Source organism: Gallus gallus, chromosome 1 (genome assembly GCF_016699485.2).
Source record: "Gallus gallus isolate bGalGal1 chromosome 1, bGalGal1.mat.broiler.GRCg7b, whole genome shotgun sequence".
NCBI lineage: Eukaryota > Metazoa > Chordata > Aves > Galliformes > Phasianidae > Gallus > Gallus gallus.
In genome coordinates, this window is record NC_052532.1 from 133,727,833 (window position 1) to 133,752,127 (window position 24,295).

At 44.8% G+C, this 24,295-nt stretch overlaps 1 protein-coding gene across 11 annotated transcripts in view; it reads left to right on the plus strand.

The window, feature by feature from the left end:
• The window catches only part of MAP4K4 (mitogen-activated protein kinase kinase kinase kinase 4), a 151,989-nt gene that overhangs the window by 41,915 nt on the left and 85,779 nt on the right, over positions 1-24,295 (plus strand). For all 11 annotated transcript variants that reach the window (XM_015277799.4, XM_015277803.4, XM_015277801.4 and 8 more), the window contains exon 3: positions 24,008-24,064. In XM_015277799.4, the coding sequence (XP_015133285.2) occupies positions 24,008-24,064 (57 nt within the window). The remainder of the gene's footprint in view (positions 1-24,007; positions 24,065-24,295) is intronic.

The window sequence follows — 24,295 nt, forward strand, 5'->3', positions numbered from 1 at the left end:
AGACATCTTTAGTATTTTAATGAGCATAACTGATGCTTTGGTTAGGGCTTTGCTTTTCCTTTTCTGACAAATTGCTGATACTCGGCCAGGAAAACCTCAGTGCTAAACTCATTCGAGGTCTCACCACTCTTCTCCTCCTCCAGCCCAGCTGTGCTCAGTCTCAGCCTGCTGCAGGCAGAGGATGTCGGCGGCTGGGTTTTCCCTCCTTGGCTGGATGCTGCAATCACTTCTGGCCACAGCCGTGCTAGGGACCCATCAGGAATCAGCCCTTGCGAGCAGCTCCCTGCCAGCAGTGCTCACCCCATTTTGGAGGAGGTGTCACGGGGGTGCAGAGCACACTCCTACCAGCCCCATTCAAGAGCCATCTGTCTTTAATGACCTCTCCAGCCTGTTTTTTTTCCTCCCTCTCAGCAGACAGGAAAATTTTCAGCATTGCGCCTGACGGTTTTGTGTTACAAATCCTCTCAGCTGGCTTCTAATTTTATTGGCCACTTTGCTGACCACCTTGGACTGGCAGCAGAAAGCTGAGGCTGTGCTGCTCCCTGGGGTGTTCGGCGCTCCATGTCCTCCTGCTTTTGAGGCTCAGGTTTAACTCCCAGCTGGCAAATGCAGAACTGAGGTTCCAGGGCTTATAAAGACCTGAGCTTGCTCTGGTATTTTGCTCTTATCAGGAGGATTTTGTACATATTTCAGAAGTGTAGCCGGTATTAATTCCCTTGGCTCGGTCATTAATCTTTACAGAGGGAGCTGAACTGCTGCACATTCTTGACCTGTGCTCTCTGTACCTAATGAAGGGAAGAGGAGGTAAAGCACAACGCTTGGTTAGTGCAGGGCCTCTTTTTTGCTTTGTTTGTGTGAGCTTCAGGAAAGGAGAGGAGGTTGGCACTGAAACTCTCTAACTTCTGGAGGCTGGGAACAATTGGTATGTGAAGGAAGCATGAATCTTGGCATCACCTGTCTCAGGCTTTGGCTGGCAATTGACAGAGCTTACAGCATTGAAAAAAAAAGAAAAAAGCTGAGAAAAAGCACATGTCCTGGGTTATGTATGTGCTGGTTTTAATCCTTTTTCTAAGACATCTTTGCTTTGTTTTTACCAAGAAGAAAAAGAGTTAACATCAGTGATTAGCCTTTCTCATGCTCCAATTTATTGTCTTTTTATTAGAATGGAGATCTCACCGCCTTCCCCTCCGGCTTTGGCCCCCAAGTTCTTTGGGATTTTGCAAGGTAGTACTATTTCATAGCCAGAAGTACAAGTCAGACTCACTGCCCCAGTATGTAGGGGAACGGTGGGGTTAGTTTGCTCAGCACGCCCTTCTTCTGTCTGGGGAGCTGGGCTTCAAGAAGGTCATGAGCTCGCACAGTTTGACACATCCCCACAGCTGCTGCAGAAGAAGCAGGAAAGAAAAGAGACCTCTTTCAGAGCTTTTTATACTAGAGTCAAATTTCTTGCAACTTAAGCTTTCAAGGTTTGCAGTTCTTAGATGAAGCTTTTTGTTTGCTGGGGGGGGGGGGGGGGGGAAGCAGTCTGCTGACCCTGGATGTTGTATGAAAGTGCTGTCCCAAGAGAAAATCCTCTGTGTAATTTTTACCTCAGTATGGCCTGGAGGCAGTTGTTACAAATGTAATATTACACGTGATTATTTTTTTTTTTTTGGTGCTCTATAATTGTTACCCAAACTGCAAGTGTCAGGGACTCTGTGGTGGGGCTTGAAATAGCTCCTGGTGGTCCTTCCCTCCCCCTCCCCCCCCCCCCCCCCAGCTCAGTCTCCAGCTATTACTGCATCACACAGCACTGCCGAGGTCAGCAGATTTTGGCACATGTGGTCGGCTGTGTCCAGGGGAGGCTTGGGAAGGTCGAGTTTTTAGGGCTAAGACCAGGGTGGTAGAAGCAAGCTGCATTTTCTCGGCCTCCGGTCTCTCCAAGCCAGTGTTTAGGAGGCCTTGGCTTTCATTATGGGTAAATTCTATTAAACATGTTCTTTTCACCGTTCTCTTTGTGTTACGGGAAGAGCAAATTTGTGCCAGATAAAATAACTGCTTTTAGAGGGGAGTGAAGGAAGCCAACTGAAGTAAGCATGGTTTGTGTGTGCTTGGCTTTGAAACCTTTCGGTCTGTCTCTTAGGTTTCTCAGTTCATTCCCATCGAATGCTGGGCCTGCAATGAAAACTCTCAGATGTAACAAAGTTGACTTTCCACATGCCCTCAGTTTTTGGGAGGGCTTGGAGAAATATGGCTTTCTCAACGTGTACACAGTCTTCTGAAAGTCCCCGACTGCATCTTATTCCCTTTTTTTTTCTTCAAACTTATGACTAAAAGTTAACTTTTAGCACCTAACATTAATGCCATCACCGTGATGCTCTTCCCCCTGCTCTGCATGGAGGCACACGGAGGCAGGGAGGTTTGGTGATGCTTGTTGTGAGGGTAGCTGTTCATTTGGACTATCCCCAGCCTTCCCACTGTGCTCTTGCTGGGGCAGCTGACCTGTTCCCCCACTCTGCTCTGTGGGGTCCTCGGTCTATAGCATTTCTGCAAGCTCTCAAGCTTCTAGCAGACGCTTTCCATAAGTGTTTCTTATAATAGCCATCTAGCCTTCCTCATGAGGGAGAAAGATTGCCCAGTGGCTTGAGAGTAGAAGTCTGGCTATTGTAAAAGAAAATATGTTTGTAGCGCAACCGGGTAATTATCTCCTAGAGTGTGGCCTTATCTGTCCCCTGTTCTCAAAGGATGCAATGATACCATCCCGCTGGTATTTCCTCAGGAAAGCTGGTGACTCCCCACTCCTTGTCACCACCCTGGCCCTGCTGGCAGTGCCGGCCCCACTGCCAAGAAGGGAGTGTGAAATGCCACTTCTTCCTGTGGGGAGCGGGACAAATCGGGATTCACTGCCTTATTCCTGAGCGCACTGTTGGGCAGAAGGGGCAGTGGCGGTGGCTTGGCAGGGCAGTGTGTTAATCCAGCACGTGTGACTGTGTCCCCATGAGTAACTGGCCAGGGTTACTTAATGGTCATCACATTAGCTTTGGGGAGATTTCTTCCAGCTCAAGGTAGAATTCTGGCCTTTTCTTCCAGGAACAGGGCTCAAGCTTTATGTAAGAGGCCGTCGCTTCTGACTGCAGGCCTTAGGCATAGGGCACGTGGTAGTGTCCTGTAGTGTCATTTCTTTTGTGTGGGTCATTCTAAGGTGGTTGTGACTTGTTCTTTCCTTCTCCCAGGTAACATCGGTCAGCTGCAAACCCTAGTTATGAAATTACACATGATTTCCAGCTGATAAAACGTTACCACTGTCGCTTTCCTCTCTGGGGACGCCTTGATATTTTTTTACATCTGCTTTTGTTAATTACTGCAACTGATAAAATCAAACACATTCTTTGCAAGTGATCCTGTACATTTTGAGATTTAACTTATGGCAGACCAGACCTTTGTTTCCTTACACATTAAAAAGGGTGACTCTCTCTTCCCATAAGCAGCACCAACCTTTTTATTTCCCCAGCTTTGGAAGAAAGGACGAAGTCAAGCTAGGAGAAAAAGGCCTGTGTTGATCTGGCTAGGGTGAAAGAGCCTGCTTTCAGAGAGGCATGTTTTCAAAAGGCTTAAGTTACTCTTACATTGTCCTCAAAACCAAGCATTTGTTTTCATAGCTGAGAGCAAAACAAATGGATTTCTTTAAATGACATTATTTTTAGTAAAAATGTGGGGAGTGGAGTAGTAATAAAATTGTCTGCAGCTGAGATAACATTTTATTTTATTTACTCTTCTGATTTTTTTTTATTTTATTTTTATTTTTTTGCTAGTCCTTAGCTAACACAAGGCATTGTCATTGCCTGAGCACAGTGAAGGGATGAGGTGCTAATTGCAGTTCTCCAAGAGAAGGACAACAGCTGGAGAAGCTCCACTTTGCTGTTAAGCTCCTGGTCTTTATTAGCAGCCTGTGGATTAAACTGGTTGCTTGTCTTGGTGGCATGTATCTGGTCTTCCTTACCAAGGAAGGAGGTTGGCCATCCATCCATCCATCCTTGGAGACTGCTTAGTGCGGTAACAGAAGCAAAAGTCACGGAAGCAAGACTGCCTCAGCCCTTCCAATTTACTTCTCTGTTCCTTGGAACTTTACTGAATACCCTCTAAAAATGTCTGGAGATATTTTTATTCCCTGGACAGGGTTGATCACAGCTCCAGTCACATAGCACAGCAGTAGTTAATTGCAAAGCTGTGCTGAAAGTGATGTCCTTGGCAGCAGTAAGTTTTTCATGTTGAACTTGTTGGCATGGAAGTGGCTTTTAGCAACCCCGTACTCATGATCCTACTTCCTTAATTTATAAATATTAAATTAGAAGAATTAAATGTGTTCTGATTTCAGTCTTTAAGCTAATGAAAGTGAAGTAAATCATGGTTATGATGAGCTGCTATGTAAACTTGCTGCCGTAAAATACCCTGCCAAGTAGGATGCTATAACAAAATAAATCCTATAAGCCCAAAGCTTAATTATTGATTTGATTTAGGCATATATACAAGGGCTAAGAAAATACTATAAATTCAGCTTCCAGTGTAAGTTGTAATTCAAGTTGTAAAACAGTTTCTGTTATGAGCCTCACACTGGAGACCCTCAAACTAATTGATTTTTTTTTTTCCTGTTTTGGCCAGAAGTTTGCATCTGGCTCGTTTTCCCATAAGATTGCTTTGAGCGCTTGTGCTAAGTGATATTGGTAGAGCCTTTGAAATCAAGAGGGTGACGGGAGGAATTAGTTGCCCTCCTCCAATTATATTCTGTCCTTTATTTTACAGTGGGCTACAGAAAACGTTTTAAACTATGGGAAAATTTGGCATTAGGCAGATCTTCCTTTTGTTGAGACGTGGAAATTTTCATGTATTCCTAGCAGTCCTTCAGTATAAGGAATGAGAAATTGCCTCCACCAAAATCTCACAATACTTTTTTAAATCCAGGGGTGTAAATAGTAGCACAGACCCTCCACGGGTTAATACTGTGGTGGTCTGAATGAAATCCCATGCATGGGGAGACACGTTGTCAAACTTTGACAGTAGTCAAAGTTTTGGGCGCACAAAATTTTCCCTGAGCCCTGAAAGATGGGGAGCAAACATCAAGCTAGATGAAAGCTGGATTGTTTCTATCTATGTTTCTAGGAAGGATTTTTTAAATACTGGGTCCTCTTTTTGAATGCCGTAGCTGAGTTTTGCCTTCCCTTCAGAAAAGTTTTGACTAAACCTTTGCAGCTGCCTGAGGTTTTCCCTTCCAACTTAAGGAATGACTGGCAACTTAGAGGTGCTGAGCATTAGAATGGAGCCAGGATGAAAGAGCTGTGTTTTCTGAAACAGTTGCTCGGTTGTTTCCAGACTGGCATTTCTGCACAAATCAGGGCAGGATTTAGCTCTGGGAGCACGTGCTGCTCTGGGTAGCTGGGGTGCACATGCTCTTCTGAATCAGGACGTCGGAGCGTAAGCTGTTTGGTCTAAGCGCTTTGTGTGTGGGGGCGGTTGAGCGGTATCTGATACAATGATGCTTTGGTTGTGATTTGAGGCTCCAAGTGGTACTGCAGCATAAATAAGAAATAAACTGTCACTGAGCCGCACTCCCACGCTGAGCCTCTGTAAATCCATTCACTCCCAACGGGTTGTTGTTCTGACTGTAATTAGCCTTCGGTGCAAGCATCCCGCAGGAACCAGGCCATGCCGGTGGCCCATGGAGAGGCTGCAGCTGTGTCTCCACAGGTTTTCCTTGCAGCCTTAGCTCCTCGATTGCTTCATGCTCCCAGGGGATGAGTTCCCATTGCATTCAGTCCCTCTACGCTTCCTTATGCATTAGTGTGCCCCTGCCCCAGCCACTGACGCAGCATGTACACTTGGTGATGCAGAAACACTGCCTGGCATTCCCGTAGATGGCTTGGACCTTGAAAATAACCTGCAGAACATCTGCATGTAGGCTTGCATTTCCTTGTGCTTTACGCTGTCCATAGCAGCTGCAAAGTGCCTCCTATCTGTGCCTCTCCCTAGATGACTTAATTTAATTTCTGGCTTGCTGCAGCCGTCTATCTGTGGATCTGGCAGTTCCACCCAGATAGCCAGGGTAAGCTCTCTCACCTTCTCCTTTTCCTAGTTTTTTTTCTTCTTTTTTCAGCCTCTGAATCCTCTTTGATCCTTCACCTAAGAAGAATGAATTGCGTCAAGTTGAAAGTTGTGTGTTGTTCTGCTTAACACAACAACAACAACAGAAAGACAAACAGAGAAAGCAATACCTCTGTGCCTTTTTTGTTTCTCTGTTTGTTTTAAAATAGTTTTCTTTTTGCAGAAGAGAAGGTTCAGGGGAGACTTCATTGTGGCCTTTCAATATTTGAAAGGAGCTTACAAGCAAGAGAGAGACCAACTTTTTACACAAGTAGATAGTGATAGAACAAGGGGGGATGGATTTAAGCTAAAAAGGCGGAGATTTAGGTTGGATGTTAGGAGGGACATCCATCTTTACTCTGAGGGCAGTGAGATGCTGGCACAGCTGCCCAGAGAAGGTGTGGTGCCCCATCCCTGGAGGTGCTCAAGGCCAGGTTGGATGGGGCCTGGAGCAGAGGGTTGGAACTGAATGATCTTTCAGGTGTCTTCCAACCTAAGCCATTCTGTGGTTTTGTTTTTGCCATGAGTTTCTCCCTTGCTTTGTTCCAGCCAATGACGTTTGGACATATTCATATCAAGCAGATAACCTGCAGGTTATACAACATTTATATAAAAATACCACACGTGTAACTTCTGTGTTCTCTTCCACATCTTGCTGCAACCTTGGAAAAGTCTTCTTTGAAAAGGCAGGAGACACAGTTGTTGAAGGTAAATAAGTTAAATCAAGATGTTGGTATCAGGACCCGCTTTGGGAGGAGCATGGAGAGGATCTGCACTGGGTGGGACTTGGCCTACTCCTGCTCTGCGAGGTCAGGGACATGCTTATGCTGGCTGGTGCTGTGGTGACCCCAGCTGCTCTGCTGAATGACTAATCACACAGATAGTTAAATGCCCCCGCGTCCAAGTTGTTAGTTGTCCTTGCCCAACAAAGAGAAGAATAACAGAATTTCAGCCCACTGTGCTGCTCCCTACTGTGCTATAGTGCTGCCTCGCAGAGAGTTTTATTTGAAACTTGGCGTAGGGAGAAGATAATTGGAACGTTGCTCTTTTTATAATGTTCTGTTAAATTCATGTTGCACTTGTGCACTTCCCTTTAACTGATACTTCTTATATGTAATCTTGTAAGCTGCCCTGCCAAGGGCGTGATTATCCTGAATTGGGCCCTAGTAATATTCTAATGAATCAGAGGCCTGCAAAGTGCCGAGCAGAGGGCCTAATTAATGGCGCACCAAATGTCTGCCGCTGCTTGAGGAGAAAGGGAGGAGGGCTGCAGGGCCTCAGTGGACAATAACAAGTGTTGAATGTGCTGCTCTGTCTTTAAATAGTTGCAACTCTTGCAGCTGAACAGCTGAAGAGGACTAGGAAGGCTGGCCACAGAAGGGTCACAGAGTGGTCGTCCAGGCCCATGTGCTCAGTAGGGCTTGGTGATGATGTTGATTCAGTCCCACCTGAGGGATTTGGGAATCCTTCACTTCACAGGAGACCCTTGGAGATCCGACCCTGCCCTGCAGAGATCGGCCTTTTGGGGGAAATTCTAAACCTGTGGCAGGTTGTGTGGTGCAAGAGCGGATCCCTGTGGGCCTAGGAGCTGTACCGCATGGCTCTGAGCTGCTGCTCCTTTCTGGAACCTTCCTTCTTGGGTTTGCACGATTTTCAAATGGTTTGGCATAGAGTGAGCCATCAGTGGAGGAGTGTGGGAGGAGTTGGCCCATGTTGAAGGCAGTCTTTTCTCGCCACCTCTGAGACACAGAGCCTCTGGAGGATTTAGTGATTTTTTTAAATTTGGCAACAAGAACACCTTAGGTTTGAAAGTACACCAGCAGCTCCAGCTCTGAGTGGAGCAAGGTGCAGAAGTGACAGCACTGAAGCAGCCGAGTTCTGTCCTGAAGGACAAAATACTGCTGTAGAGAGGGAATTCAGAAAATTACCGTATTTTGCTTTGCTTTCAGGCTTGCAGATAAAGATCTGCATTTCCTCTGCGTCAGCAAATCTTGGATTTACAGTCTCTTGAAGACTTCCAAATGATGCTCTTGATGTTTATTCAACAGATCTTTCTTTAATGAAATATCTACTTGTTCTAGAGACTGTCTTAACCTGCTCTTTCGCTTTTGCTATAATGAAGGGCATGGAGAGTATTAGCAGTAATTCCTCTTCTAAATCCTTTCTGCTTTTCCAAATTTAACATGGAAATCACTTAATATCTGGGAGCTGAAAACTGTAATGCATATACTCCTCCTGGGTGGGAGAGAGCTGTTGAGGTCGGGCTGGCTGGCAGTGGTACTTCATGGGTGATAGGATGGAACCTGGCACTTGGTGGTGTCCTGCTCCTGTCGTCTCTGCTCCTCTCAGCCAAGTGTGGCTTTCAAGGAGGAGCTCGCCTGCATGAGGCTGTGGAGATGTACCACGAAGCTGCTTGGGATGTCTTCACTAAATGGTGGACTTCCTTACTGCTGCCTCTCAAGGGGATGCAAGTGTTGTACTGGAGTCACAAGGAATTGCTTTGACTGCACAAATGCACTCGTTTCTCTTCTGAGGTACACTTGAGCCTTCTGCCAGCACCAAAAGGACACAGATTTGTAATACATCTTGTTTGCTGTCTGCCCTGGGATGTCCCACCAGCCATCAGTCACCCGTATTTAGACCATGTGAACTGAGCCACAGGATGCTAGCAGTCCAGTCTCGGTTGCTCACTGGAGGAAAGGGAAGTCTGACTCTATTTCCTTGGTTTTCCCTGAGCACACATGATCCTGTTACTTTGCTTCTGTGGTGTTGGCTACTCTTGTCCGGATCTTGCAAGGCACTGAATGTGCCTGATGCTTCTGCTGGAAATGTTGGCTGCTGTTTCTTGGTCTCAAATGGCTGCTCAGTACAAAGAACAGCAAATACTTGTGTTAGACACCAGTCCTAGTAATATTTAGTTGTTCCTTAATATGTGATCTATCTGTAGCAGCTTTTAACCAGGAACATAAAGGCATATTTTTTTTTTTAAATAAACTATAATTAACTATGCCTGACAACACAACTATGAAGTTGGTTAGCATTTTTATAGATAAAGAACAGAGGAAATTGATTTACTTGTTCAAAATTGCCTGGGAAGTTAGTGGCTTGAGTGGAAATGTGTCATCTGCTTTCAGACCTTTCTTCTTTGCATGCATTCTCCCACCTCCCAGTGTTTTGAGGTGACAAACATCTCAGGTTAGTGTGTGTCCTTTGTGTGTCTCAGCTTTCCCAAGACAGCAGTTTTCTTGTGAACTTTTCTTCCTTGGATGGTTTTAAAGCTTCTGATAATTTTGAAAGGAAATCTAGAAAAACTGAGTTGATGTTTGGATTGGAGCATCAAAAAGTTTGTCCTGAATATTAGCTCTCTACTTGACTCTGGAAATGTTCTGATCTACACATTATCCTCCAGCTTCAAACCTGCTGTCCAGTGGGGTAACCATTCTGATATTTGTGTATTTTCTTATAATCAGAGGATTAGAGCTTCCTGCTGGTTTTAATAGGAAAAGAGATGGTTGGCATGTTTTGTCTTTCAAAGCAAAGGCAAGATGCAAGTGTATGCTTCTAGCCTCCTGGATTCTAAGGCTGCTTCCCCTGAGGAAGTGAAATGTGGTTAAAGAAACCCATTGCTTAGCTCTTGTACTAGCAGACTTTGCAAGATGTGACTTGAAAAAAGAAGAAAGAAATATTTGCGAACTGGGAAGCAGGGAGGTGGTCATAAGGGTGGAGATATAGGCACTGTGTGGGTCAGATTGTTGCTGCATGCATGAATTGAAGGAAAAATAATAGCGCTGCTAACATCTATGAACTTAGAGAAGTTTTTCCACAATTAATTTATATGTTCAGAGGTCCTGGCACAGCTGCTAGTTGTAGGAGTCATTTGACTAAGAGCCTGTGGGTCTGTTAAAGAGGTTTGCAAGAAACATTAAATAGATACTTCTGTCTTAAGTTTTATTTTTCTCATTTATTGTACAGAAAATTGTTCTTTCTTCGTCTTTGAACATCAGGCTATTTTTTTTAATTTAATTTTTTTATACAGATAGCGGTATTTGAATGTTGACCTTCCAATCACAACTCCTTGTGAGGACCCCCTCTCTTTTTCTTTGGCTGCCCCTTCCAGCTTTCTGGAATGGAGGGCGCTTCTTTCATCGTGGTATATTCATTACATATATTTCTTTGTCTGTGTCAGGAGTTTCATGTTCAGAAGGAAGCTCTGGTTACATTCCTTCCAGGTTTTTGTTTGGTTATATTCCTTCTACGTTTTTGGTTGATTGTCACTACTGGGTGATCCAGAGGACAGCAGGCCTGTGAATGTCACATGTGATCCAGTATCAAGTAATCATGATTAAAGAAAGAAAGGCTTTGCTCATCATCTGCAAGGTGATTACAGCTGGGGGAAATGAAATCCTACCTATACTTGACGTTATTAGGTCTCTCCAGTTAGGATCCTGTTTTCTGAGAAGAGTGGAGGTGTTGTCTGTGTGTGAGTGCTTAAGGTCTGATGAGGAAGAAGAGATAAAAGAGAAGGCTGTACTCGCTCCTACATGTCATATCTCCAGCTCTGCTACCATTGACCCATCCACCATTCAAGTACTTTTGTTTGTTTGCAATCTTTACTCCCTATGCTCTTGAGCTCTTCCAAAACCATAGTGCAGCTTGTTTCCCTGGAAAGGCTGTTCGGGTGGGACATGTGGACCTCCATCCTGGTTCCTTGCTGGGGATCACCCATCCTCTGCCAACTGTCTACAAAAGGACATCCTGGGGAAATGCAGCCTGAAAGCTTCCTTTTTAAGTTAATTTCCTGGAAGAAATCGGACTTGATTTAAGCGTATCATGTATCTTACAGTTTGTTTTCTTGGAATATCTTGGCACTTGCCTGTGCTTTGAATGATTTTCTGTCTTGAGGCAGAAGCAAAACTTGTCATTAGAAAGAGTGTACTTAGCTGAATGTGTCTGTACGCATTCATGAGAGGGTCACAAAAGCATGGCAAATGAACTTTTGCCTGCAATGAGCATGAAAACGAGGACTGAAAAGCCGGAATGTTTTACTTTGTAATCCCACTAGTAGGTTTTCCTAATAATTTTTGATAGCTTTTCCTGCAGCTAGGGCTGGTTTTCAAACATTTCCATGTAGCAGGCACATTCACTGTTTGCTTTTTCTTGCTCGCTACTTCTTGTTGAATTTCACCCACTGATTTCAATACTAACTATAAATGCAAGTGGCAAATAGTGCTATTAAATAGCTTAAATCTGTTTTTGCTACTTGCTCATTCACGTAATGCAGGAATATTGGTTTTCTTTTTCTCCTTTTTCTTTCTGCTTTGGAATAGTCTCTTCTGAAAGACTCAAACCAATGAGCAGGCTAAATGGAAGCAGTACATTATCAGGTTTTAAACGTTCACATAAGGCGGCTTGTAAGCTACTAAAGCATTAGTAAAAAAATGAAAATAAAAAAAAAAAGTCATCAAAAGTAATTAAAATTAAGCACTTGCTAATTTTGTTAAAAGAGAGTGTTAGCATTTGCCATCAATTTGCATTTGGTTGTTTTCTCTGCCCCAACCCTGTGGTTGCCTACTTTGGAACCCTTTTTCTGTGCTTCTGTAGAAACTTGGGCGTTACAGTTCATCAGTTTTAATCTTCTTGATGCATCTTGGATGATATTACCTTCCTTAGCCTTCTTGGCTGAATTTAGAGTTTGTGATAGAAATGGGAGCAGGAAGCCCCTGTAGCTTTCCACCTGTGGGAAGTATGAGCTTTTTCCCGCGTTCCTTCAGTACTGGACATCTTTTATGCTTCCAGTTTTGAATTCTCTTGTTTATTTGAACTCGAGCCCAGTGCAATCTCAAATTAAGCTTCTGGGGTTTTCTGAGTGGAAATTCATTGGAGGTTTTGGGTTTGTTTTTGTTTGTTTGTTTTCTTTCCAGGCATCTCTATTTGAGATATGTTGTAGCGATATGAGGAGTAAGAGTAGCACAAGAATCTTCTTCTTTTTCCCCATTTTTGACTAAAGCATCCTCCTGGTCTACAGTGAGCCCTTTGGGATAGTCTCATGTGCCTGCTGGGACATGGCTGTCCTCTGTCAGGCTGTGTGGCTGCAGAGAGCGGGTGCCTCTGTGTTGCCTTCAGGAGCATCAGGAAGCCGCAGGCTTTCCTTTGGGAGGAGCTGATTGTAAGAGCTTGCTATAGGGAGAGTCAAGCAGAGGTGAGTGCTGATGGAGAAAACAAGAAATTTTAGGATGTGTGTTTCACTTCTTGCGGATGTGGAGCAGCATCTCTGCACAGCTTTGTCAGAGCTGGGATTGCTGGGATCACACAGGGCTGTGCCTCGATGTTTCTGCCCCTCTCCTTCCCTTGGTGCTGGGTGGGTTCTGGGCTCGGGTAGTGTTCCTGTATGGCAGAGCATCCTGGGCTAGCAGCAGAAATATGCCTCTGGCTTTCCTCAGGGCCTCATCACCTGGGGTTGGTGATGGGGTGATGCAGAAGTGTCTGGTGCCCAAGTTTAGAAAGCATAATTGCTGTAGTCCAGTCTGGAAAAAATATGCCCATCCCATATGCGTCATCCCAGAATTCAGTGGCATGTTTGGGAGGACTGCACCTCACATGGCAGTAATACACATGTATGCACATGCATGTGTCTGCAAATACAACCCGTGTTTGAAAGCACGTTGTGCAGAATCTCACCTAGAGTGCACTTCTCCTGGCAGTTCCATGGTTCAATGAAATTGCTTTAAGTGTTAAGTATTGCTTTTGTTGGTGTTTTGAAAGACAAGCCCACAGATTTGTTACGAATTCTACTTTGATGGCAGTTGCAATAGCTGTGCATTGTGTAATTGAGCAATCAATTCCAGCATGCTATATTGATGTTTTGAGTGCAGACACACGATTATAATAAACTGTAATGCTCTTTCGGTTATTAGACAAGTGGCTGTAAATTTTAAAGGCAAACTTTAAAAGCATTAAAACTTTTAAGAAATCCAATTTTAGGACAATTTTAAAAATAATTCACAGAATCAGAATCTCAGAATCACAGAATGGCCTGGGTTGAAAGGGACCTCAAGGATGAATCTCCATCCCCCCTGCCGGGCAGGGCCACCAACCTCCCCATTTACTAGACCAGGTTGCCCAGGGCCTCATCCAACCTGGCCTTGAACACCTCCAGGGACGGGGCATCCACGACCTCTCTGGGCAGCCCATTTCAGCACCTCACCACTCTCCTGGTAAAGAACTTCCCCCTAACATCCAACCTAAATCTTCCCTCTTTCAACTTAAAACCGTTCCCCCTTGTCCTGCTGTTATCTACCCTTTCAAAGAGTTTACTCCCTTCCTGTTTATAGGCTCCCTTCAGGTACTGAAAGGCTGCAGTGAGGTCACCCCGCAGCCTTCTCTTCAGGCTGAATAAGCCCAGCTCCCTCAGCCTGTCCTCGTAGGGGAGGTTCTCCAACCCCCTGATCATCTTTGTGGCCCTTCTCTGGACCCTCTCCAACAGCTCTCTGTCTTTCTTGTACTGGGGGCTCCATACCTGGACACAGTACTCCAGATGGGGCCTCACAAGAGTGCTACAGTATGAGGACTCCCCCCAGAACCTCAGAAATCCAGTCCTGCTGGTGCTGCAGCTCTCAGCTGCAGCATTCAGATGGATGGAAAGGGTTTGGGTTTGCTGTAGGGAGAAGGGAGGAGAAGCTGTAGGGTAGCATCACAGCTGATTTAATTTTGTTTTCAGTGTGTGGCACTTAATTGAAAGATTGCTTAATTCTTGGAACTGCTGTTCTGCACTACCATACCACATGATGTATTTAGGTCATGGCTGTAGCTTTTGGTCAGACTTACCTGATTGTTTAACATGACTGTTTTCCAGATTCAAATGGTGATTTGTGTAAATGGTAGGTAGCAAACCACAGGCGTTGCTCTCTCAGTAGGCTTTCATACTTGAAGGACAGCGTGATGGCAAAAATACCTTAAAGCAAGTGGATGCCTCCTGCTTTTTATTTCTTTATTTTATTTTAATTATTTTTTATCTATTTATTTATTTTTAATTTCTGTTCCCCCTTCCCACTCCTTTTTTGTGAGGTTGGAGGTAGTGGTAAGTAATGGTAAGAGATTTTGTGGCTAAATCAATGGCAGTTAGGGCATCTGTGTTCGCAGAAGTAGAAACTCTTGAGGCTGCATTCTGAATGTAATTAACCATGTTTTTCACTGATGAGTCCCAAACCAGAAGTTGTTCTCTCTTCTGGAGGTTTCGTGGTTGTTCCTGGTCTGTGTGCATCTCCAAGCTGTGCTGGCGGAGGTCATTTTGCAAAGACCCAAATGGCAGGAGATGGCGTGAGGCTTCCAGCCATGCTGAGAGTCAGATGTGGTTGGGTGCATCCCTTGCGTCATCAGCCTTGCCTGCTCTTGGAAACACCAGGGTATGGGCAGATACGTGAGAACTTTCACAATTACCTCTTTGGAAAACACCCAGCCGAGTACGGAAACTTTGGGTGTGTAGGGGACTCCTGAGACGGTCTGAAGCAATTTGATTGTTGTGCTGGGACTGGGACTACAGTCTGAAATGGTCTGGGGCTCCTGTTTTCCTTACCTGTATTTACAGGAGATGAGCCGGTCAACGATCAGTTTGCTGTGGTCTTTGGGAGGGCCGCCCATTGCTTGCTTCTTTAGGTTGTGCATCCAAGACAGGGCTTCACAAATGGCGGTGCCAGGATGGGCTGCTCAACTGTAATTGATCACAGCTGACTACAGAACATATTGATTGGCCTCCACGGTTGAATTTTGGTACTCGCTGTTTTTTTGCAGTCTGGGGCAATACTGTGTTGTCTTATTTGTTCCAGTTTGCTAAATGGTTTGCAACCAAAACTTTGGCCTTTCTGACTAACAATTTTTGTATTACATCTAATGACAGTTCTGCTCCAGATTAGCAACTTGTGGTCTGCAGGAACAGATGGTTTTGGGTCATGAGATGAATACCACTTTTGTGCAGTGTCATGAGAAAAGATGTTGTTTTTCCCAAGTGCAATTGTTATTAGGCTAAAAAAGTCTGCAGCTTGTGAGCTGTCTACAGTTACAGAAAGTGACTGCATTTGTGGCTAAAACCTCACAGATCCCTTTGCACTGAGAAAAACTTCTGCTTCATCTGTCATATTTGTACCACAAGTGCACTGCGAGGGGTGGCCGGGGATCGGTTTTGGAGGAAGTAGCACCGTGTGCCTGTTCTACACGTCCTCCTGAGGAATTTCTTTTCCTTGTTTGCCACAGCTTGGTCTGCTAAGGCCCATGCAGTGTTATTTCAGAGCATTGAACATGTTTTGACTAGTTTTTTTTGCGAGGCACTTGGTGCGTTCTTGAGCACTTGGTAAAAAGTAATAATTGGAGAATGCGCAGGCTCCATTTACTTAATGAATACCGTTCTCATCCGTGGATTAACCTGTAAGCTGAATATGTTGCATAATGGCTTTTCTGTTGAGTGGCCCTTTCAAATAATAAACACAGTGGCCACAGGCTTTGGGAACGCAACTTAAATACTACTCAGGTAGCAACCGAGAGGAAATTGTGTTCCTGTCGATCCTTCCCTCAGCTCTCCCTCCTTCACTAGATAAACAAATAGTAGGATCGGAGTCTTTCTGAGGTTGGGGTTTTATTGTTTCCAAGTCTGGTAAAGGAAGGATTGTTAGTATAGGCTGGAGTTTCTGAGTCAGGCTCTAGTGCTGACAAAGCAGAAATAGTTTGAGGCCTGAGAATACCGTGCGAGTATTAGAAAATAGTTCATGTGGACAGAAAGCTGTTTACAGATCGCTCTGGCTTCCTGCCAGTTTCTCAAGGACAAGGTGTTTTTTTGCTTTAGAATCACAGATGTACTTGGCAGGGTATCAGAAAATTAATAAAAAAAGAATAATTCTGAAAAGAGCCTTACAATGTAAGTCCTCGTTTGATTAAAATACATATGACTTTAGGCTAAATGTATGTTTTGCATCTTGCAAACAAGTAGGGAAAATATTTCTTAATTTGCTCGTACATAAGGGTCACAGTATAAAGCACAGTCTGAGTCTGTGTGGCTTCTACGCTGGCTGGTGTGGTGCTTTACAAGAAAGCCTCCTTTTGTGCTTCCCCAGCTATCTTGTGCCCTGGAAACTGCATTTCAGCTCCAGCATTTGCTGCCTGGTGAATTATGTCTCCCTGCTCCATTAAGGCTAGGAGATGTGACTAACAGGAAGTGGCACTGATTGGGTTTGTAATGACTGGTTAAAAATGAAGGAGATACCAGCTCAAGTCTGCCTCCAGTATGAAATGCAGAAAGTCCTAACATAGTTTCCAGCCCTTCTTTATTGTGCCTTGTGGCAGTGGTGGAGTATTGACACTTGGACTGGAATTTCATTATACATATGTATTTTATATTTAAGAGTTCATTAACTTTTCCCCTTCAACGCTAATGTTCTGGAATTTTTTAAAGGTCGTGGATGTGAACTTTTTTAATTTCAGCTGTGTTGAAACAAACCTTGTTACACAGTCTTAACTTGCCTGCTCTGTTTGGCTGTACTGTTCCACTGGGTGGTATAAATGAAAATAGTTCTCCTTTCCCTTGCCCCTCTTTAATGTTAAGCTGGAAAATTACAGGTTCAAATCCTATCTAAAAACAGTGTTTGTAGCATCTTACACGCAGCGGGGCAGAGGCCTCTTGGTGGGGATATGGATACAGTGGTATGGTGGGCTCCTCCTTGTTGAGCAGGCTGAACGAGCAAAAGCAAAGCCATAGTAAAGACAGAAATCAACAGGCAGAGCCAGTCTTTCTCCCTTTCCCCTTTCCTTCTTACCTCTTCTTTCTTTCCTTTTCGCCTTTATCGTGAGGTTTTGTTCCTCCTGAAATAATCCCACGAAAGAGCCAAAGAGAAGTAGATTCTTGGGGCCGTTTTGCTTGTACCTAATCATAGGTGGGACGAAATAGTAAGCCTTGAAAAAGGCAGGTAAATGTTTGCATACCCGCATTGGTGCTGCTTGGGAGCGCTGTCTGGGAGGCTGTCACCTCCTGCAGCACCGCCTGAGGGGCTCCCTCAGCAGCTTCTCCACCATGGCGCGCTGGGAGAATCAGGCCCAGGCCTGTCGGGCTCGGCACGGGGCCTCAGTCACAAGGTGTAAATTGCTCCCTTCGGTCAGAAAGCTCAGATTTGCCCATCCAGCAGTGGCGAGTTAAATGTCAATATGAATTCATTTTAAAAACAAACAAAGAGAAGAGGCCTCGGGCTCTTCTCATTCAGGCTTATTCTGCTGTCTCTCTGGAGAAGCGATTGGGAGGCTCTACCTTCTGTCCGCCCCATCTCTCAGCTGTGAAGGTGTCTGCCTTGTTCTGAAGGGACAAGGGCCTGTTCTGTTCTGAAGGGCCTTGTTCTGTTCCCTTGCCCACACGGAGACCCTGGTGGGTCCCTTGGGACAGAAGCATCTTGTGGTGGGCTGCTTTCTATGGGCAGCGCCCCTGTGAGGTGGCACCTTGTGCTCATGGAGGTAGGGTAGCAGCTGGACCTGTAGTCATCCCAACAGCGTGACCAGCTCCAGCCTGGTTGTAGGGTATTTGGTGATGAAAGTGGCTGGGTGCAAAATGAAAGTGCATATGCATCTGTAGCCCATGTCTGTATCTACATGCATGTGTTTTGTCATTTTGATCTCAATGGTTCTCCTCACATTCCTGCTTACAGGCTTGTTTTCAGTTGTACTTACCAGAAATAAGTGGTTCGGCATGGAAGAGGCTGTTGCAGGGAGGTCGGGAAAGACAAATCAGTGTTAGAAAGGGTGGATTTAGTGAATGCTAAAGCCTTAAGGTAAGGTGAAGAACTGTTCTGAGTGAGAGCTGGAAGCAGCAGCTTTTAGCTGATGTTTCCAGAGGAAGCCAGAGGTGCACTGAGCCAACTGTGTCTGTGTGGGAGGTATTCCTCTGCTCCGTATTTTCATTCTTTTCTTTGTTTTAGAGGGTTTTAATTTTCAGTTTTAATTTTCTTCTTTTTTTTGTTGGTTGTTTTATTGGTGTCTTTCGATACTGGCCCAACTAAGTGACTGAGATACATTTGAAAACAAGGAATAATAAGGTTAGAGGCAGAGAAGCAAGCAGATGGCAGTTCTTTTTTCAGAGAGGATGGAGGGAGGGGACTCCCTTGTAAGAGAAAAGGGGTGATGGCATGTTTGGTGAAGGTCGCTGAATCCAGGCATTACCTGGTGGTGGCTGGGAGGAGGGAACAGAAGACTGCTCTTCAAGAGGGTGTTTTCCAGGCTGGGGCCTTACGCGAGCTAACTCAAGTGTTTATTCACCTATTGCCCGGTCAGCCAATAGGTGTCTCAGTGGCCAAGAACCAAAATGGGCATAAATGTCGGCCTTGGGCACATGACAGAGTATTTCTTGCTAGCCTGGGGGTGAGGTGGCCCGTTGGGCAGGGTCCTGGGATGTGCTGCGACTCTGAACTCTGCCGCTGACCTGTTGCTATCCTGGGAAAGTCAGAGGATGGCTCTCTGCCATGGTTTTCCCACCATCCGTTTTCTTCTTTCCTTTCCTTTTTGCCTATTTAGGCAATGAGCTGTTGGGAGAAGGAAGTGCCTGTGGTAATGTACTTCTAGCATCATTGGGGGTGGGAAAGCTACCACAAAACTGGTAATTGGAGTAAAAAGTACATAGGGCTCTCTCTCTCTCTCTCTCTCTCTTTTTTTGCCCTGCTTCGTAGTGTTATATTTTTTTTCCTCTGTTCCTGGAAGTACAGAACTGATAGCAACTGTGTCTTTCATACTTCACAGAATGCAGTACTATGCATGAGTAAATTGTCATTATTATTTCTTCAACAGACTGCTAGGGAGCCTGTGGATATCTAAAGAGGGATAGAGGGGGTGGTGTTTTCTATTTTGCTTTCCAGGCATTTGATGTCGAGCGCTAGATGGAGGGAAAACACGGAACCTTGTCCTGTCTTTTGACTTGAACAGTGGAAGTCTTTAATAGCTTCTGGTTGTAAGTAATAGTCATCTTAACAGGAAAAAGGAACATTGATTTTGGCCTTTTCTAACTCTTGTGCATTTCTGCAGTGACGTGCCAGGCCATTGTACTGGGGTTGTTTGCTGATTTTCATTGTAGAAGGAGCTTCTATGCCAGACAAACTTTATCTCTTCACAGATTTATCTCCATAGCTGGAGCCTGTAATTATTTAGGTTGCAAAAGGCTTTATCAGAACAGCATTAGTTTGGCTACAAATGCAATGAGGTAGGCTTCTTGGTTAATAATGTTTTATTTTTATTTATTTATTTTTTAAGTGAGGAGTTTACTTTTGTTTTGTTCTGTTCTGTCTTTTTCCCTATTGAAATGCATATTCTACGTTCTCTGCAAGCACCGCTCTTGCTGCTTTTCACAGGGTAGGTCTGGTCGTTTTTTGGGAGTGGGAAGAAATGCCTCACAGAGCCTGGGTGTTCACAGCACAGAATTGGTTGCTGTGAAACTGCCTGTGCTGGCGAGTGACAAAAAGAGCTGGTTGTAAACATGTGTTGGAACAACACGGTATCATTTACTGTACCAGGGTGTGCAACCTAATAGCAAAGCATTGCTCCATGGCCTATTGCCTCAGGCTAGTAGGAGCTTAGAGTCAACCGAGTGAGAAACAAATTGAAAAGTTAATTTTGGTATGGGGGCATTGTCCTGAGAGGTGGTGGAGCAATACATTTTTACTTGCTAACACGTTTAAATCTGGCCTGCTGCTTATGCATACATGATAGCAACTGAAATGTGAATTGGTAGGGTTTTTTCATCTTGCTTGCTCAGCTCTTTGTAATTTTCAGCGTAGAATAATAAGAGGCTAGAAAGGTTTTCCAAAGACCTAGTGGTGTGTAGTGCACAAGATAATCCAAGTTTGCTAGTTATGAGTTACGCATGCTGTCTTCCTTCCTGAATCTGTGATGTTGCTCCATATTCTCCTTTCGTGCCATTCAGATGGGGAGCAGATTTCCAGGAACAGCCCCCCAAAAGGCACATTAATATTCAGGCAAGAAATTGTGTTAATAGGAGAACTGAATTACTGTGGAAAATGTCTTGGTTAACTAGAAGGGAGAGCCAGTAAATGAGCTGATAGCATTTCCTTTGCATTTCATTTGCATAGTTCTTTGATAATGTTAAGGCATCTGAGAGGAAAAAAAACCACCCATAACTGTGTATTACACTACTTCCCTTTGAACCTTTCCCAAACAATACAGTAATAATGTGTGGAGGCAAGAAGTAGGTGTATTAACTGGCTTGGAGACTGTGGGTAGACTTGGAATTTATAACGTTCTGCAGATGCTGGCAGTCGACCAAGGATTCCCCTTGTCCCCTCTGCTTTTCAACACGCAGAAAGCCCACTGAGATGAGAAATAGCACATTGCTATCAAATGTGGCTGGGAACATGCATGGATCCAGTCTAACATCCAGTTAAATGTTGCACTGCTGATGAGAAGAGCTGTATTTCAAAGTCTTCTGTATGTCGATGAAAATCCTGTCACCCCCATAAGAAGACAGAGGGCAAGGTTTGGGGTCAGCAAACTCAGCTCCACTGACCTGGTCACTCCAGCTCTGTGTTTGCCCAACAGATCATTTATAAATAGAAGGGAGCAGTAGTTGTTGTAAAAATATCTCTACATTCCTTCCTCGGGAGGATAAGCAAGTGCTTTATTATGAATAGATGGAAGGAAGGAGGGAAGGGACAGAAGGGAGGGTGTGTTCAAAAAAACAAAACAAACAAACAAAAAAAGCAACAGCAAGGAGTTTGGAAATTCTGGCTGTTAAACTTCCTAAGATGGCCCGAATGAAGGGGATGCATCCAGTGTGCTCCTAGCCATGAGGGTGGTGGCCAGCTCAGCTGGCAGTGCCAACATAGAATGGTTTGGATTGGAAGAGACCTGAAGGGTCATTCCCTCTGTCACGGGGCAGGGTTGCCAACCACGCTTACCATCATCCCCATAGAGGGGTGTGCAGATCCAGGCTGCTCCAGGGCCTGGGCCGCACAGCACAAAATGGCGTCCTGCTGGCTGATCGGCTGGCTGCGTCACTGAGATGATGCACGGCTGGGCCCTGGTGCCCGCCACCTCTGTGAGGTGCCTGGGGAGGTGGCTCTGTGTAAGTTCTAATCCCTGGGGATCGAGTCCTGAGGGTGTCTCCTCTTTGGTGTACTCAGCCAATTAGCAATCTATTGTTTTTGTTATTAATGTAGACAAAGTTTTCCAAAGCGAAAGCCAGCTTTGGATGTCAGAATACCAGTTTCCAAACAAAGCTTACTTAGCCATTTTATCTTGCAAGCGAAATTATACCAGCATGCTAATAGTTTGACAAGTCTGTTCTTGAGCAGAGCTGCTAAGCGGATAAACAAACAAACAAAAGCTCTCCTCCTGCTTATATGTTTTGCCCATGATGGTTTTTTTCCTCTCTCTCTAAAAATGTTTTTAATAAAAAGAATATGACTTGAAAATGTCCTTTTACTTCTCACATATAAATCTATTTGTCATACTCTCTCCCCCCCTCAATTTGTGTTATGGATGCTTAGAGTATGAATGCTCCATACATTGTGAAAAGGGTATATCGAGTAATTTTTAACGATGCTCTGAAATGACCAGGCTTTAAATTTGGCCTGGGATACTGAGAAGCCCACGTTTCCCACAGTCTGCAATTCCCCTGCTTTCCAGTCCCTCAGGAGGCCATGGGGAGGCTTTTCCCCTCCCTGCTGCAGAGGCAGTGAAGTGAAGCACGAGTGATGGCCACGCTCTGGGTTCACTCCCAAGGAGTGGAGGCACTGGTGGGATGCTAGGAAGCTGGGAGAGGGACGGTGGGGCTGGGGCATGGCCCGTTAGAGCAGGGCAGCCTTGCAGGGAGGAATGTTGTCTGGAAAAAGCTGGGAAGCTGAGCCCTGGGAGGTTTCAGGCTCCTGTCTGGAAATAGTAAGCCCAGCAGTAATTCATAGGTTTAAAATGACAAATAAAGCAAACTTTTTTTTTTTTTTCCTCATAAAATAAATGGCATCCTGGGGATTTCTTGCTCCTTCCTTCTTCTTCTGTGCCACTTTTTGCAGTCTGGCAAACCACGTTTCACTGTTTTTCTTTTAAAGTTTCCTTTTCCTTAGTTCTTCTCAGAGATGTCCTTGTTCCTCTCTTAGCTTTAGCATGTTCTTTTTGTACTTCAAACTGTTCTTGCCTGTATCCTTGGACTTACTGATTCTCTCTACGGAGTAGCGGAGAACAAGGGCAGAGCTGAGAGAGGAGGCATCTTTCCAGCTCATTGTAAGGCATTTTCCCCTCATCCCTTGGCAGCATGGTAAATCTCAACAAGACCACCACAGCTTTTGTCATTAGGCAGAGGTCCAGGGTGGGATGTTGGAGTTGCAGATCCCCAAGGCTTGCTGAAAGCCTCAAGAAGTAGCAGGGTCAAAGCGAGGTCAGTCTTGGCCATTGCACATATGTTATGACCCTAATTTTGTTTCGAAATCCAACCTAGCTTGAGACCAAACTGTAAAAAGAAATGCATGTAATAACGAGACTTTACAGAGCAGGCAGAATCCCGAGTACAGTAATTTATTTATAGAAAACACGTGGATTGGTTAATGAGGAGAGAGTGCAGCACAGTGCAAGTTGTAAAAGAAGCTGGAGGCTGTGAGTTCTGCAGCATTTCATCTGAGTCCTTTGTCACGCAGCAGAAATAACCTGGACGTTACCTCTGCGGAGGGCATGGCAAAGTCTGAAGGGGCTGAGATTTCTCCAGAGGGACTGGTGGTTTGCTACGCTGTTCTTCTGGGGTGCCAATCTTCAGTATATAAAGCACTGCTGGACCGTTGAGCTGGACATCCCCGAACAGACTCAGTGTTATGTGGAGGGCTGGAAACATTGCTAAGTGCTCGTTAGAAGAAAAAAAAGGAATAGTTAATTGGTATGGCCCCAGTCTCTGCAAAAATGTACCAGAGAAAAATGTTTTTTGTCACATGTCAGCTGTGCTGAGTCCCAGCTCCGCAGATCTGGAAAGGGGCTGTCATGCTCCTGTCTCCCCTCCACGTGGTCTGCCCTGTGCCAGCTCTGGCTCTGCTCTGCTTGCAGAGCAAGCCCATTTAATTTCCTGATCTGCATCCCTCCTCCTCCCTGCCCCGCAGTTTGCTTTTTCTGTGTTAACTTTCTGCCATTTTAGTGATCTAAATCAGCTTATCATATGATCTGATGAGTGCCAGAATGAGCTCGATGCTCATGGGAGAAATATGTGACAGGAGGAGGGAGGGAGGCAGGGGAATGAGCTCCCCACTGCAGTAGCTGGGATCTATTAATTCAGCTCAAGCTGTACTGAGGAGCCGTACCCTTATGGTGGTGTAGCTGAAGGGAGACATCCTCTTCGTCATCCAGAGACAGACAAAGAGAGCTCTGCAGGTCTGGTAGATCACCTGAAGAAACTCCACTATTTTTTGGTTTTAGTTTTACTTAACAGTGAAGACCAAAGCAAAGAGGAATGCACTTTTTTGGTCACCCAGCTTGTTTGCATTTACCCAGTAGAATAGCACCCAGTTAGGCACGAATGCTTACAAATAAAATATGTGGTATATGGAGTTTAACATTCTGATGCATTAATAAATGATCCATACTGAGTATGAGCTTTGCTGAAGTAGAAAGAAAAGAAGCAAATGTAATGTCTGTGCTTGATCTTAATGATCATCCTCTTAATGTGGAGATAAAGAATGGGTCCTAAGATTTCTGTAAGAGCATTTGAAAAGGAATCTCTCTTCTTTAGCTATCCGGTGTATTTGTTGTTTTTCACGTGAAATAGCAGAAAAGGAGAGTCCAGCACAGCTGAGCAAAACCCAGCAGCTGGAGCTCTCCAAATGCTTTGCTGTGTGTATGCTCGAGGGATTGGTGAAATGCTGGTGCTGATGCTTCTCTCTCTTTTCAGGGTCGACATGTCAAAACGGGCCAGTTGGCAGCCATCAAAGTCATGGACGTTACTGAGGTGAGTAGAGAAACATTCTGCTTGGTTAGTAATGTGAGTAAAATGCAACAGCAAGAAATGGCATACGGTTTACCTCAGGTTTATGTAGAAGGGCACGGTCCTTGCAAGTGAACATTTGCTTTCTGTTTGCAGGGCCTGACCTCTTGAGTCTGTCTACCCATTATGAGATTTCTGTGTGCTTGTGTGTAGGGGCCTCTGGCCTTTCACAAATTGCCGTGGCTGCTCCCAGGA